The sequence below is a fragment of the Symphalangus syndactylus genome, chromosome 12 (genome assembly GCF_028878055.3).
Source record: "Symphalangus syndactylus isolate Jambi chromosome 12, NHGRI_mSymSyn1-v2.1_pri, whole genome shotgun sequence".
NCBI classification, from domain to species: domain Eukaryota; kingdom Metazoa; phylum Chordata; class Mammalia; order Primates; family Hylobatidae; genus Symphalangus; species Symphalangus syndactylus.
The window spans coordinates 143,881,996-143,898,752 of NC_072441.2; the positions used below are offsets into that span (position 1 = coordinate 143,881,996).

Genomic DNA, 16,757 nt, shown 5'->3' on the forward strand with positions numbered 1-16,757 from the left:
CTATGCCAGTCATGGCTCTGAGGCCTGGCCCTGAAGGTGAGACACTAAATCCTGCTCCTCAGTGGGAATTAGGAGCCTCACAGCTGTGTGGGGCAGGAGGTTGAGACCTGGGTTTCAGATCCAGCTGAGTTCTTCACTACGTATTCTGCTGTGTAGGGAACAGTATGGGATACTGAAGTAGACACATCCAGATTTAGTTTCTAGCTCTGCCATTTACTACTTTGGTGACCTTGGGAAATTGCTTCAACTCTCTGAGCCTGAGTTTCCTCATCTGTGAGGGTAAATACACTTCCCTTATGGCATTGTGGGGTGAGGCCACGCCTATCCCCAATCTCAAGAAATACTAATTTCCTTCCTTTCTATCTTCCTTCCTTCCTCCTTTTCATCCTTCCCTTCTTTGGTTCCTTCTTTCAAGTCTTCAGACTCACTTCCCCTTCCCTAAGCCAGAATTCCATCTGCTCAAGGGAATTCTGTTGAGGCCCAGGAGAGAATCTGGGAAACTCTGAGGCTCCTTCCAAATTCAGCCTTCTACAAGGCTGTGATTCCTTAGATTTATTTTACAGAAAAGCAGGCCCTGAGATGAGATTGTCCCAAGTGGAGAAGGAGGATTGTGCTAAGCTGAGGAGAGCAATAAATGTGCAGTGGGCAGGGTGGAGAGGTTAATTCAGTTTTCATCACCCGTTCTTCTACACTCGGCTTTGGGGAATGTTCCTCAGGCAACAGAATAAATGCCTTTGCCTCTTCTCTCAAACGAACTGGCAATCCCAGTGACACGCTTCTGATTTCCAGCTCCCTGGGCGTTCTGCCATGAGCGGGTCTAGCTGGCCCTGATAACCCTTCATTACAGGGAGGAAGCAAAGGAAGAAAACAAATACTCATTGGATGCTATCCCCGTGATAGGCACCGGGCTAAATATTTTAGCTACATAATTGCAGCTGAAATCACTCTGTGGTGAGGTTAGAGCTCAAGATTCCACTCCCTGGCTCAGGTCTGGCTTCACCACAGCAAGCTGTGTGGCCTTAGACAAATTGCCCAACTTCCCTGTGCCTTAATTTCCTCACCAGTAAAATAGTGAAAATGATAGTACTTACCATCTAGCATTGTTTTGAGGATTAAAAAAGAAAATACTATAAGGCCATAAGAACTGTGCCTGGCTCATAGTTAGCACCGTGTACGTTAGAAGCCGTTATCATTATTATTCTTTTACTTTCGAGATGAGGAAGTAGAGGCTCAGAGGGGTGGACAGCCGGCCCAAACTCACACAGCCAATGAGTGGCATTGTCAGAATCTGAGCTCAGGATTGTATGACTTCCAAATCAATGCCCTTTCCACAACTCTCGCTCTCAGTCCAACCTGCCCACTTCTTGGCTGTCTGGAAGGATCTGCAGCTTGCACCCACTCCCATCTGGGCAACCATGGTTTAGTAAGCTCAGTAGGACCCCTCAACTAACCCTGAGCAGTGGGAGCCTTCCTGCTGGCGAGGCAGCCCAGGGATCCAAGCAAGGCCTCGGGGCACAACTGGCAGCAGCCAGTGAAGCCTATAGCTGGGGTTCTGAGTGGGAAGCACATGCCCGATGCCATGGAACCTTCCAGAAGAGATCTGTGCCCAGACAGCAGCCTAGAACCCAGAGACGCTGATAGTACTTTGGGGGTTGGTGGGAGAGTAACGGGTAGTTTCAGAAACACAGAGACTCACCCCACCTGGGGCAAACTTAAGGAAAGAAGCCCCTGGGCTGGCAGAGGGACGTGGAGGCTGGGAACCAGAATGGAGGCCTCGTTGTGCCCCTTTGGGAAGATTTCCCCAGAGTTGGGACATCTGATATGACACTGGCTTTCCACTCTCACTGGCCACATCAGACTCTGTTTCTAGGCTGGCCTGGGCAAGGCCACGCTCCATGGACTGGACATTGCAGTCTTGCTTTGTTAAGCTCAAGGGTCTAGCCTGATTGTACCGGCCTCCGGTTGGCCCCACTTATCTAGCCCTCTGCTCCTGAAGGATTCAGTGGTGGAGACACAAGTGAGACATAAGCAGACCCAACTTAAGGCACCATCCTCGCTCAGAAGCTCCTGCAACAACTATGCTCTCCCTGCTGGCCTGTGGGGAGAAGCACACCTCCTCTACTCTGGCTACTGCTACCGACTGTATGGAAGTAGAAAGGGGGAAAACAACAGACTTTGGAGCCAGTCCCGTGTGAGTTTGAGTCTCAGAGTGACTCTGGGCAAGTTACTTAGGCTTTCTGAGACTCACTTCCCTCCTTTATAAATCAGGAAGAATAATCCATTGCTCATTGAGTTGTTAATGAGACATAAATGAGATAGTGTATCTAAAATGTGATTTGTTAAGTCTGATACGTAATAGATGCCTATTTCAGTGTTTCTGATACTCAGGATTGTTCTTGGGATATATTTTCCCATGGAACAAAAAGCAGGCTACTCATGACCACTCAGATTTTATGTTCAGCCACATCAGGGCTCTTATGGCCTGACCTGAAGACCTACCATTTGTTTGAGACCCTGTTAGGGATTGACCCAGCCCTTTAAGCCTCACCCTGAGTAAAAGCCACAGCCGGAGGTGGCTCCATGACACAGCTAAAGTAGCAGTGCTCAGCTCTATGACAAGCCAATGGCTGCTCCTAACTTTGGAGTCAGGTATACCCTTTTGCTCTCCCCACAATGACTCATCTTGGATTTTCTAACCAGCCCTTAAATGGCTCTCTGTGTTCCTGTGGGCTCAGTATTTACAACCTCTGATGGTGCCCTGTGGTTTCCAGACCAATCATACCTATGGTCTTGGCCATCCTGCTAACGACCCCACATGCTTCCCAGCTTTTACTCTATCCAGTCCTCATGCCACGGTACAGCAGCCCCAGCCATGGAGGAAGAGACCTGATCCAGGCTCTGGGGAAGCTGCCCAGAAGGTCCCTAGGTAAATAGGTTGCTGTGTCACCTGGCCACTTTCTCCCTCCCCACCTGCTTGAGAGACCTGTCATCTCAGGAGAGGGCAACCATGTAGACTGATTGGGGATTAATAATAGCTCCATACAACTGAGGTACACACATACTCTTGGACAAGGCCTTTTGGAAAGTTGGAAGCTATCTGCAGCCACGAGCAGGAGCACTGGCAGCGTAGGAGACCAGCTGCGCTTGGCAGGCTAATGTGAGCCTGTTTCCCACTCCTCCTGACATCGAGTGCACAGGAACTCACAGTCAGTACCCACAAAGCTCGCCTGGAAGCTGATGTGAGGCAGTGAAGGAAGGCCATGTACTTCATAGGTGTACAGACAGTGCCGGCTCCGTCTATCAACCGTTCACTGTCTACCAAATGCTTCAGCAGACATCTCCAATAATCTTTACAACCACCCCACAAAGAAGATATTGTCTCTTTTTATGATACGGGAAAGACATCGAGGGCTAGAGAGGCTAGATGAGTTCCCTAAGTTCACACAACTAGGAAGTAGCAGGATCAGGTATTTTTAAAAATAATTCATTAGGCTGGGCGCGGTGGCTCATGCCTGTAATCCCGTGACTTTGGGAGGCCGAGACGGGTGGATCACAAGGTCAGGAGATGAAGACCATCCTGGCTAATACAGTGAAACCCCGTATCTACTAAAAATACAAAAAAATTAGCTGGGTGTGGTGGTGGGCGCCTGTAGTCCCAGCTACTCAGGAGGCTGAGGCAGGAGAATGGTGTGAACCCGGGAGGCGGAGCTTGCAGTGAGCCGAGATCACACCACTGCACTCCAGCCTGGGTGACAGAGAGAGACTCCGTCTCAAAAAATAATGATAATAATTTATTGAGGTGAAATGCACCTAACATAAAATTACCCGTTTTTCAATGAAAGTTCAGTGGCATCTGGTACTTTCGAAATGTTGTGCAACCACCACCACTATCTCCGAAACATTCCCACCACTCCAAAGTAGAAGTCCATCATTTCACCTTCTCCTGAGTCCCTAAGCCAGGTTCAACTTCAGCCTGTCAGCCTCAGCCCCTCCTCTCTCAATAGTGCATTAGCGACGCCCATGAAAATGAGTCCAGGGTGAAGAGGCAGCCTAACCCTCATCTTCTTCTCTCCTCAGCTCCCTGCGGGGGAGACCTGACAGGACCATCTGGAGTCATCCTGTCACCAAATTACCCAGAACCCTACCCGCCAGGCAAGGAGTGTGACTGGAAAGTGACCGTCTCGCCAGACTACGTCATCGCCCTGGTATTTAACATGTATGTACCTTTCCCCTGGGTGGGAGACGAAGGGTTCAGAGCGGCTAGGGGTTCTGGGACCTGGGTCTCCAAGTGAGTATTCACAGGTCTGTAGCAGAGTTCTCAGCTCCAGGGAGGTGAAGAAGCCAAGAGAGAGAAACTAGCATTTATTGAACATCTACGTGCCAAGCACCGTGCTCAGTGGTCTCATGCATATCATCACATCTAATCCTTGTAGTAATTTGTGAGGAAGCAATTATTATTTCCTCTCTACCTCTGAAGATACTGGGACCTGGAAAGGAGGCCTTTGTTGGACGCCCTTGCCCTGCCCTCTGCATTCCCAGTCTGCTTCCCCAGCCCCTTCCGCCCCACTCCAGAGGTATAAACGGGTGGGCTTGGGTACCAGGCACCCCCCCACCATCCAGCTCCTGCACTTGCTCTTCCATTCCTGCTACAGAAAAGCTCTTCAAAAGAACTGCCTCTGCCTTTCTGTACTTCGTCACCTCCCATTCACTCTCAACCCACTGGAACCTGGTTTCTGCCTCCACAGTTCTACTGGAAACTCCTCTGATAAAAGCCACCCATGAACTCCTGGTTCCAAACAAAATGGGCCTTTCCATGTTTTATCCCACTCCACCTCTTGATCACCCTTTCCATCCTTGGGCTGCTTTTTCCCTTGGTTTGTGTGAAGTTACTCTTCCCAGTTCTCCAGGCTCTTCTGTGACTTCCGTGGACCTCTTGTTAACCCATCTTCCTTTGCCGGGCTTTGTCAAAACCTCCTCTTCTTCCCCTACACCCCTTTCCTGGACAAGTTCAGTCATTCCTGTGTCTCCACTCTCCTCTTATAAGTGGAAGACTCCATTCTGCCGCCCACCCTGGCTTTATTCTGAACATCAGCCTCACTATCCAGCTGTTGGACATCTCTGTCTGGGGCCTGCAGACACTGCAAATGAGCATGTACAAAATGAAGCATATTTTTTCTCCCCCAGAAGAGCTCTGTTCTGAGCCTTGGGGCTGGCGTTGACACCTGCTCTCACGGCTTCTTCCACTAGCAGCAACCAAGGCATGCAGCCTCTATCGCCTTCACTCTCCTCATGTATTTTCCTCTTCTCCATCCTCCTAGCTCCTGTCCTGGTTTAAGTCCTATCATTTCCCATCTAAATTACTGCCCTCATCTCCTAGCTGGTTCCTCTGCCCCATCTTGCCTCCCATGCCGATCTCTCCCTTTAGCTAGCTGTCAGAGTGATTGTGTCACTCAAAAATGCTGAAATAACCACCCTACTTTCCATTTTAACATCCTCTAATGACAGTGCTCAGCAATAAAAAAGAATGAACTACTGATACATGCAACAACGGGGATGAGTCCCAAAAATATTATGCTGAGTGAAAGAAGACAGACATAAAAAAAGTACATAATGTATGATTCAACTCCTATAAAATTGTAGGATCAGCAAAACTAATCCCTGGTGAAGAATTCTAATCAGTGTTGGCATCTGAGGGTAGTGAAGGTTGAATGGGAAGGGGCATTTGGAACTCTCTGGGGTGGTCGGACAGTTCTGGGTCTTGATATGCATGTGTCAAAACTGATAGAGTGGCACACCTTAGGGCTGATCATTTCACATGGTGTAAATCATACCTCAATTCAGAAACAAAGAAACAAACAAATAGATCCTTTATTTTTAAATCCTATCATGGCCCTCTATTGCTTATAAATAAAGGCCCAAACTTTGGAGTTTCATTCCAAACAATCTGGTGCCTGTCTACTTCTCCAGTCAGCCCCCGACCCCATCCTAAGCCCTAAGCTCCAGCTAGATGGAACTCCTTGCAGTTCCAGAGCCTCGCAGATTCTTTCATGCCCTTATGACTTTGCCTTCACAGCAACTTCCTGCTCCCTCCTTGCCCTATCTCTAAGGGTCTTCTCATCTCCCAAGACTCAGTTCAGGCTTGATTTCCTCCATAAACGTTTGATTTTTCCTCCTCCCCAAGGAACCTTGCTTTGTGTTTCTGCTCTGCCTCGGGCTGACTATACATTATTTTGTTGTTGACCTATCTGTCACTTCCTACAGCAGCATCAATTTTTGAAGGCAGAAGTGGTGTCTGACACGTCCCCATGTCCTTGGCACCTTGCACAGTGCCTGGAATATCGAGGGTGCTCAAAATTTGATGATAGAAGGAAGGGAGGGACAGAAAGAAGGCAGTTAGTTAGGAAGTGGTGATGCCATCATTTGTGACCAAGACTCACTCCCTCCGAAACCCTTCGCTGGTCACTTTCAAAAGAGCAGATGTCAAGAAGCTGAATTACAGGGGCAAGAAGACCGTGTCACCCAGCCGTGGTGTGATGACCCCGCAACTGACACCAGTGTGACAGGGTGCCAGGTGGGAAGGAGGCCAGTGCGCATCTGGCTCTGTGCCCCCTGCCTCCCAGTCCCCCATCCTGTCTCTTAGCCAGCCTTATCTCCTTTGTCCTAGAGATGCATGGCCTCCTCCCCCTGCTATATATCTTAGCCAAAGGGTAGAGCAGTCATTTTACTCTCAGTCTCAAATAGAGTACAGTAAGTCCTCAGTGTCGTGAACAGGTTCGTGGAGACTGTGACTTTAAGTAAAACAAAGTATAGCAGGTCCTCAAATGTTTCCTTCAATGTCATTTCATTGTATTGTTTTGTTTGTTTTGTTTTGTTTTGTTTCTGAGACAGAGTTTCATTCTGTCACCCAGGCTGGAGTACAGCAGCACAATCTTGGCTCACTGCAACATCTCCCTCCCTAGTTCAAGCAATTCTCATGCCTCAGCCTCCCAAGTAGCTGGGATTACAGGTGCATGCCACCACACCTAGCTAATTTTTGTATTTTTAGTAGAGACGGGGTTTCGCCATTTTGGCTAGGCTGGTCTCAAACTCCTGGCCTCAAGTGATCTGCCCACCTTGGCCTCCCAAACGGCTGGGATTACAGATGTGAGCCACCGTGCCCAGCCTGTATGTTGATGAGAAACAAACAATTGGTTTTGTTATATGTCATTTCACTTAAAGTCATGGTTTCTGAGAGCCTGTGGACAATGCTGAGGACTTGCTGTATCTGAGTATCCCAGCCCATGGCTGGGCATGAGCAAATTTGCATCTGAAATCTACTCTCTGCAAGCTCATTTACTTTTCTGTTGTTTTCATCTTTGCACACTTGATTGGTATCAATTGCCTTTGTTAGATATATACTTAAGAGTGGAATTGCTGCACCAGAGCGCAAGCATACAGGGGGGACTTCAAAAAGTTTGTGGAAAAATTGAATTTAAGATAAAAATAAAAAATATAAACTTTATTACTCAACATAAACTCCATCAAGTTCAAGACACTTTTGTAAACAACTATACCAGTCATTTCGTCCATCCCTAAAGAACTGACATGTCAATGTAGTCTTTTATACTTTATTAACTGAAGAAAAAATGGGTGCCCTTTAAAGACTTTTTTAAGATTAGGAAACAAAAAACAATAAGAAGGAGCCAAATCAGGACTGTAAAGTGGATGCCTAATGATTTCCCATTGAAACTCTTGAAAAATTACCCTTGTTTGATGAGAGAAATGATCAGGAGCATTGTTGTCGGGCAGAAGGACTCTCTCCCAAAGCTTTCCAGGCATTTTTCTGCTAAAGCTTTAGCTAACTTTCTCAAAACAAACTCCTGAGAAGCAGATGTTATCATTCTTTGGCCCTTCAGAAAATCAACCACAAAATGTCTGGAGCATCCAAAAAAAAGAAAAAAACCCATGACCTTGACCTTTGCTCCAGTTTTGCTTCGTCTGTACACTTCCATTCCCTGGTAGCCATTGCTTTGATTGTGCTTTGTCTTCAGGATTGTACCAGTAAATCCATGGTCCATCTCCTGTTCTTGGGAGAAATGTTTCAGGATCTTGATCCCATATTTTTTAAATTTCCATTGAAAGCTCTGCTTTTTGTTTGTTTGTTTGTTTGTTTGAGACAGAGTCTCACTCTGTCACCCAGGCTGGAGTACAGTGGCGCAATCTCTGCTTACTGCAAGCTCCACCTCCCGGGTTCACGCCATTCTCCTGCCTCAGCCTCCTGAGTAGCTGGGACTACAGGCACCCACCACCACACCCGGATAATTTTTTGTATTTTTAGTAGAGATGGGGTTTCACCGTGTTAGTCAGGATGGTCTTGATCTCCTGACCTCGTGATCCGCCCACCTTGGCCTCCCAAAGTGCTGGGATTACAGGAGTGAGCCACCGCGCCCAGCCAAAAGCTCTGCTTTTGTCTGCAGCTGGTCTAGGCACAATGGTTTTGACACCCATCAAGTAGAAAGTTTGGTCAACCTTAACTTTTTAGTCAAAATTGTGTAATCTGAACCAGTTGAGATGTCTATGGTGTTGGCTCTCGTTAGTGCTATTAATCATTGGTCCTATTCAGTTAGGACACAAACAAGATTAATTTTTTTCCTCTCCAATTGATGTGGAGGTCCGCCTTGGCAGGCTTCATCTTCATTATCATCCTCTCCCTTCTTGAAACAAGTTATCCATTTGTAAACTGCTGATTTCTTTGGGGCATTGTCCCCATAAACTTTTTGTAAAGCATCAGCGATGTCACCGTTCTTCTACCCAAGCTTCACCATAAGTTTGATGTTTTTTCTTGCTTCAATTTTAGCAGAATTCATGTTGCTCTGATAGAGGCTTTTTTCAAGCTGATGTCTTGTCCTTCTTAATGCCTCACATTAGATCCTGTGCAGACATGTTATAACGAGTTAGTGTGAGTTTATTTTGGTGCAAAAAATTTTTGAACTCCATGCATAATTTTTTCATAATATGCATTTTCCATCATTTTCACTTGAGCCATTCCAGTGGGATAAATTACATTCATGAACTCTAATGTTCAATTTGCTCAACTAAGTTTTTAAAATGGATTTTTCCCTCGTACCAGGGTCAGAATAGCTAAGGGTTAGGACATTTGTGGGTGCTAGGAGTGGGGCAATAGCAGACCCTGAGGAGAGCTGGAGCACTGGCTTGGGATGAAGGCACGAAGCTAGGGTCCTTCATGGTAACCGGCCCCTTCCTGTCTGAGAGTGGCACCATTGTTGGCTCATTGTCTCTTAGAAAATGAGGTTCAGAACAGCACAGTATAAGGACATTAGTGTCAGGTAAGAGACCTGGGTTTTGGACCTACTTTGGTTGACAGCTTGGTGTCCAGAGTTGGCAACTCATTTTCCCTTCTGTATAAGGAGAACGTTAGGTTTTCAGCTCCAGATTTTTGGACACTGACTGGAATCTGGCTCCCCTGCCCCTGAGCCTGCCTCTTCCATCTTCACACCTGACTGAGGTCATCAGGGCCTCATCTTCTCCCTTCCCACCAGCCAGTCTTCAGGGGTTGGGTACCAGTGGGATGGTGGGCTTGCTCCCTGGGAGTCCCCATGCTTTGGTTGAGCCTAAGACCCTGGCAAAAGCCTTTATTTGACCTTAGTGGGGTGGGGGTGGGATGTTTTTGTTTCCCAGCTTTAACTTGGAGCCTGGCTATGACTTCCTCCATATCTACGACGGACAGGACTCTCTCAGCCCTCTCATAGGAAGCTTCTATGGCTCCCAGCTCCCAGGCCGCATTGAAAGCAGCAGCAACAGCCTCTTCCTCGCCTTCCGCAGTGATGCATCTGTGAGCAATGCTGGCTTCGTCATTGACTATACAGGTAAGGGCCCTGGTGCCAGAGAGTACTGAGGACAGGTCCAGCTAACATGGCAGAGGGCAAGTAGTGTAGCGTAGTGAGGAGAGCCCTGGGCTGGACCACAGCAAGCCCACGCCAACCCTAGCACTGCTGCTGCCTGCAGAAACCTGCCTTTCCTGCAGCCCCCCAGATGGCTTAGTCTTTCACCCCTATATTCTCCAGGGGTGGGAAAAAAGGGGACTAGCATTCTTTTTGCACCCCATCTATTTCTAACCACTACTCCTCTTCTCTTTTTCTATGAGGGTCATTCCTAACTCTACTTCAACCTTACAGCTATCAGCTGATATCCTCCTTCACTCCACTTCACTAAAGAGGATTCTGATGTGAGGCTCAATCTTCCTCTCCACCCAGAGCTTCTCACCATCCTGGGTAACTTCAACATCCCTATGGACAGCCTGTCTAATCCTAGGGTCACGGTGCTTAGACCTCTGTCCCAAGGACACTCCTTGGCCACACTCTGACACCTCGTCATAGACTGGTCACTTTCTGATACCTCCTGATCACATTTGCTCATCCTTCCAGCTCTGCTAATTAAGGCGCATCTATGCTTAATTAAGGCAAGTTCAATAGCGTTGTGGTCGAAAGCAAGAGTCAACAATTTTTCTCTTAAAAATAGTAAATATTGTAGGTTTACCTGTCACAACTACTCAGCCCTACTACTGTAGTGCTAAAGCAGCCACAGACGAAACATAAAGAAATGGGCGTGGCTGCATTCGAAGAAAAATTCACTTACAAAAACAGGCTGTCCCTGCCCAGTTAAGAGCTCTGACTGTCAAATTAATTGGATTGACAGTTCACGTTTATGACTTAACATTTGCGTGACCTTGGATAAAGCGTTGAACCTCTTGAAGCCTCCATTTCTTCCTTTATAAAACGATGGTAGGAAAATTCCTGCTTCATAGAAATGTAAAGATCAGTGAGTCCATGCACAAAGTCCTTGGTACAGTGCCTGGCACGTATCGTGCATTCTGTAATGTTCAAGTATTAGTAGTAGTAAGAGGAGTTCCAGGCGCTCGAGCACTGCACTGTCGTCTACTCTATTATCCCTTTTTGACCTTTTAGTCTTCCCTAATTATCCCACATCCCATTATCTAAATCCCAGCTCCCTTCCTTGCTTGATTTGTGAGCTTAGCAAGTATTATCTCTTGGAACATCGTCTACAAATTGTTGCTAGTAATAATTATGTTGCAGGAGGTTAAGATTAAAAGATATTTTATACGTGCATATCTATATGTATAATGCTCCATATGTACTAAACACTCTACAGATGCTCTGGGAATGATAGATTTTGTTATTGTTACTATAACCCAGGCTCACCCAGGCCTCATCAGCCTGAGCATACAAATGGGGTCACATTACCAGTTAAAATTAAAAATTTTCTGGCTCATGTTCCCCACTTGCATAACATAGGACCTCAGATACCTTTTAAAGTGTCCCCTAATTAAATATTTCCGGCCACCCCTGGGAATATCTCACATGAGCTCACACATAACACTGATTAGAACAATGGCAAACTTAGTGTTTGCCCACTGCCAGCACCATCGTAAGTGCTCTATATCCATCAACTCATTGAACTCCTCATAGTTCTCGATTATCTCCTGTTTGTCAGGTATGGTTCTAGAAGACTGGTGTGCAAAATGGAGAGTGTTTTACTTGTAGTCTTCTTGCCTCACGGGGCTGGCCTAGGGAATGGATATTCTGCCATCCTTTCTTCCTCCAGGCACCTGCCATGTGGTAAACCTCCTGGGCCCAAACCCTCTTCCACACACTGATATCAGCACAGTCAGACACTTTGGAATTCTAACAGAAGCCACAACTTAGACCCAGTCTGGGACCTCCATTGCTCCCACCACCACCATCCCCACTGCCATATCATCACCATTTCTTATTATTCATCTCTTCCTTCATATTCTCATCAGTACCCTCAATTGCCCTGCCCGCTAGTCCTCTAAGTGCATAAACCTTGCAAAACTGTACCCTTTGTTGGGGTACAGGCTGAGGACACCCAGACAAAGCTGCACAAACATGATATTTAGAATCACTACAAGTGATGTCCTTTCCCCCAGCCAAGCCTTAGCAACCACCAGAGCTGCCTCTGACTTGACCCAACTGAGTTCTTCTTGGCAGAGATTCCAAAATTCACCCCAAATGTCACCCTGTCAGCCTCATTTTTTATAAGATGATTTCATTTCAGCTTCCCTGGATACAGTAAGCTGTTGGGTAGAAACCCCTTCAGCTTCCTCTCCAGTCACCTTGTTCATGGCTACCTGCCTGTGGCCATCTCTCCCCCAGGTCTTCTCCAAGGAAATTCATGGTCTGAGAGCCATACTTTCAAATCCTCTTTCCCAGTGAAGTTCTTTCCACTTTTGCCTATTGACCCAAGGTGGTATCTAGAGGGGTCTTTAGGTCTAAACAATAACCCGGGGAATAAGACCTCCCCAGCTGCCATCTGAGCCAGCCAAGCAGCAAATTACTGGAGAGAGGGGAGAAGAGAGGCACAGCCTACAGACGCATCCCCCATCACCCTATTAGGATCTGTTGTGCAAGTACCAAGATAAAGATAACTATGTGTGTTTCGGGGATGGGGGGGGTGCCTGTTGGAAGCCTCAAGCATCCTTCATTAGTTTGTTCGTTCGTTCCTTCCTTCCTTCCTTCCTTTCTTCCCAGACTACACACCTCCTAATATTAGTCACTCTCTACTATCTCCCTGGGCCTCTGGTCTAGTAGCCCATTTGGTGGAACCCAGGGACCCCTGCCTTACCCTCTGGTCTGCTTCTGCCTTTGCCAGGATCCCTGGATTCCTGGAATGGGTCTACTTTGCTATCAGGTCTCATGGCTTTGAGGATATTCTCCCATGTACAATATCTTTCTTTATAGCGTAGGCTCCATCACTTAATAACTGTATGGCCTGAAACAAGTTGCCTAACTCCTCTGAGCATTGCTTCCATGCTCATCCATGAAAAAGGGACAGTGACACTAAACGAAGGAGTTGTTGTGAGGGTTAGCACATAGGCACAGCATCAAGCAGAGTGCCCAGTGCCAATATGTACTTGACATGTACTGTGATCCACCCACTTTCATCCCACCTCCTTTTTCCTATGTCACTGGTATTGCATTTGCCGTGCCTTTGTTTGGAAAGGAGAATGGGGCTAACCCAGGGGAACACAGTACATGTTCTTTACTGTTTACTGAAGATATAAAGTGTGAGCATAATGTTTTGCACTTTAATAATTGTGGGATATTTATAACATGAATATTTGTGATAGACGTATGTGTCCCATATGCTTTGCCAGCCCGTGGCAAAGAACTTAGACATTCCACACCCTGTAAGTCTGGAGAGAACCATAGTTGGAGAGGCAGCCCACCGAGGACCTCCACAGGGAGGCAGGGCTGGGTCCTCAGGAAAAGCAGAATTGGCCTCTGCATCCAGGAGGCATCTGTGTCCATGTCTTTTAGAGGGATCCAGGGCTCTGTTAAAGCTGAGAGTCTGGGTATCCTGGGAGCTGTGGCTTCAGGGGTCTTGCTTAGGGAGGTGAAAGGGGCCTATGAGAGCCCCACATAGAGAGATGTTGCTGGACTCAGTTGGGCTTAGCACAGGGGAAATTACTCTCTGAGATTAACCCTTCCTCTGACGCAAGGCAGAGAGACCAGGAGCCTTTCTCCACACACAGTTTCCCAAGTGAGAAGCAGAAACAGTTTGGTAGAATCTTAGGAAATATCAAAAAACCACTCAGAGCAACTTAAGCAAACAAAGGGGTAACTTATTATAAAAACACAAGAAACAGAAACCCACTCAAAACAATCTGACACAAATAGGAGACATGATTATAAGAAAACAACTAACAACCTAAGTAACTTAAGCTAAAAGGTTTCTATATTTTAACGATACAGATAACAACAACTCTGACACAAAAAGCAAAATATTTTTAGAATACAAAAGCCCAAGGGCAGAAAGCATAAACTCCCAAAGGACGGGAATCAGGATGGGAGAGGCACAGACTGAGACCATCTTCCACACTCTAGGATCGTTCTCTCTCCTCCCTGCCTCCTTCTGAGCACTTGCTACATTCTCCCCTCCCTGCAGATCAATTTTCCTTGCTTTTCCATTATACTGGGATAAATGTGGCTGTCTCACTCTTGACTTTTGTTTGTTTGTTCGTTGTTTTCTTCTTTTCTTTTTTTTGAGACAGAGTGTCACTCTGTCACCCAGGCTGGAGTGCAGTGGCGCAATCTCAGCTCACTGCAGCCTCCACCTCCTAGGTTCAAGTGATTCGTCTGCCTTAGCCTCCTGAGTAGCTGGGATTACAGGCGTGCATTGCCACACCCAGCTAGTTTTTGTATTTTTAGCAGAGATGGGGTTTCGCCATGTTGGCCAAGCTGGTTTTGAACTCCTGACCTCCAGTGATCCACCCGCCTTGGCCTCCCAAAGTGCTGGGAATACAGGTGTGAGCCACTGGGCCCAGATCACTCTTGGCTTTGAATCACTTCCCACTTTATATTCTAGTTTCAGATCCCAAAGGATCATCTGAGGGACCAGGCTTAATTCAAGTATCCACTGAGCAGCATCATGGGATTAGGCTTTTGCAGAAGGGGCAAGAGCAGATCAGGCATTTTTATTTATTTATTCATTCAGTAAATACGAATTGAGCAGCTACCATGTGCCAGATCTTCTTACAGGGGCTGAGAACAGACCAGGAAACCAAAGTCTCTGCCTCCGTGGAGTTCACGTCCTCATGACAACTAGACTGACGGACCCTTCTGTAGATGAGATGTTGGAAGCCCACCTGGTTCTAAGGCAAAGAGGGGTGGGTTTTTAGATGTCTCTGTTCAGTTGCTTCTGAAGGGTGACTGTAGTGTCTTAGTCATCTCTGGGCAGACTTTCTAGGAGATGATTCTGAATGCACTCATGTTATCTGTGGATTTCTATTAGACCATTGATCAGAGGCACTTCTATTCTGAATTCATCCTCCTGGGTGGCTTTACCCTTTGCTAAAAGGACACAGAGAATAGCAGGGATCCTGTGTTTTGGATACAGTTACTAAAATGGAGTCACAGGGAGGTTTATGTCTTTCTCCAGGCCACGGATATCAACAGAACCAGTGGGGTGGAAGGACCTTTATTCTCATATACCAGCATGTGTGGCAGCCTTTTCCTAGGCAGGAACCTGCTGAAACATCCACGCACATGCGAGACATATTCATTCATTCAACAAATGCTTGATGACTCCTACTTCATGCCATGCCCTTTGCTGGGTGTTGAGAATACAGCAGGGAGCAAAGTAGTCATGGTGCCTACCCTAATGTAACTTACAGGTGAGTGAGGGAAACAGCAAGAAGTAAGAAGCATAAGAAGTTAGGGAAGAAAACAACAGGCTCCTCTGAGAAAGAAATCAGAAGGGTCGTTGTGAAGGCCTCTCTGAGGAGGAGCCATTTAGACAGAGCCCTAAAGGTTAAGTAGAAGCCCTCTGTGCCAGAGTGGGGGCCAGGGGCCTTTCAGAGGGAAGAGTTTGAAGTGTGTGTTAGAGAATCTGAAAGAACAAAGGAAAGACCAAAGTGAATCGATTTTTAATGGAAGGTCCTAAAAAGCATGTATTTTCTCTTTCAAGCCCTTGGAAGTAACACTGTGGGCCTGGAAGCTATGGCCACACCTGCTACCACCCCTATTCCCACCACCTGCTGCTGTTATGGGTCATTCTTCTTAAATGCAAATTAGAACTATCTTCCATTCTGCCTCCTTTTAAAGGAATGCATGTTTGTTGGAAAAATTCAAACAATATATAAGCATATAAGATATACTCTTAAAGACTTAGCATGCCCCCAAATGCCATCATCCCGTGCAATACCATTATTAACAGCTTGGTATCTCATTTCGGATACTTTCTATAAATATAAAGTAATGTAAAGTCTGCACCAGGAGTTGGCAAACTTTTTCTGGAAAGGGCCAGAGAGTATTTTTACTCCAGATGGTCTCCTTTGCCACTGCTCAGCTCTGCTTCATAATGCTAAAGGCAGCCACAGACAATATGTAAACAAATGGCTGTGTTCCAGTAAAACTTTATTTACAAAACCAGGCAGCCACCGACCTGTGGGCTGTGGTTTGCTGATCCCTGTTCTATATGAATGAGACTGCACCATATGTACTCATCTGTAATCTGATTTTTTCGTATGTAAGCCCAAGAATAGATCTTGGACTCTTTCCCATATCAGTATTCAAAGAATAGTGCTATTCTTTGAAAAGGCTGCTAGTGTTTCAGTAGATGGCCCTAATCCACCCTTTGCAACCAGTTCCTTACTGGTTGAATGTTTGGGTTGTTTTCAGATTTTTGCAGTTATAGGTTTGGAAGTAAGCCTCATCTATTAGGACCAGAGAGAAGCTGGCTCTTCTCATTCTCCCATTTTGAGGGGCTTGGGTTTTATTTATTATAATCACCATGATGTTTTAGTCATTTAGTGTTATCATTCACAGCTGAGCTTTGGTTTGGCTGACTAAAGACCTGATTTTGGTCTTAATTCTACCTCTAAATATCCGAAAGGATTGGAAGACTCATTTAGCCTCTCTGATCACCATATTCCTCATCTATAAACTGAACATGAGCATAACTGGCCCTGCCTTCTGCAGAGGGTATTGTGAGACACAAATGAGATAACTGCTTGGCAAGTGCCTTGAAAGTTATGAAGTGGTATTCCTAGGTAAGGGGCTATCATCACTATCATTATCCTTTTCATTATTATTAATGTGGTAATGCTTGGGATGATGAGCTCATCTTTCTCTTACGTTTGAGTAAATATAGAATAGAGTCTGTAGTTGGAATCGTTGATGTGGTTGTTGATTTTCCAAGCCTCAAAGTATTCAGCC

The 16,757-nt window shown here is 46.3% G+C and overlaps 1 protein-coding gene across 6 annotated transcripts in view; it reads left to right on the plus strand.

The window, feature by feature from the left end:
* The window catches only part of CSMD2 (CUB and Sushi multiple domains 2), a 645,703-nt gene that overhangs the window by 514,173 nt on the left and 114,773 nt on the right, over nucleotides 1-16,757 (plus strand). For all 6 annotated transcript variants that reach the window (XM_055254886.2, XM_055254887.2, XM_055254889.2 and 3 more), the window contains 2 exons: nucleotides 4,078-4,216; nucleotides 9,679-9,866. In XM_055254886.2, coding sequence (XP_055110861.1) covers nucleotides 4,078-4,216; nucleotides 9,679-9,866 — 327 coding nt within the window. The remainder of the gene's footprint in view (nucleotides 1-4,077; nucleotides 4,217-9,678; nucleotides 9,867-16,757) is intronic.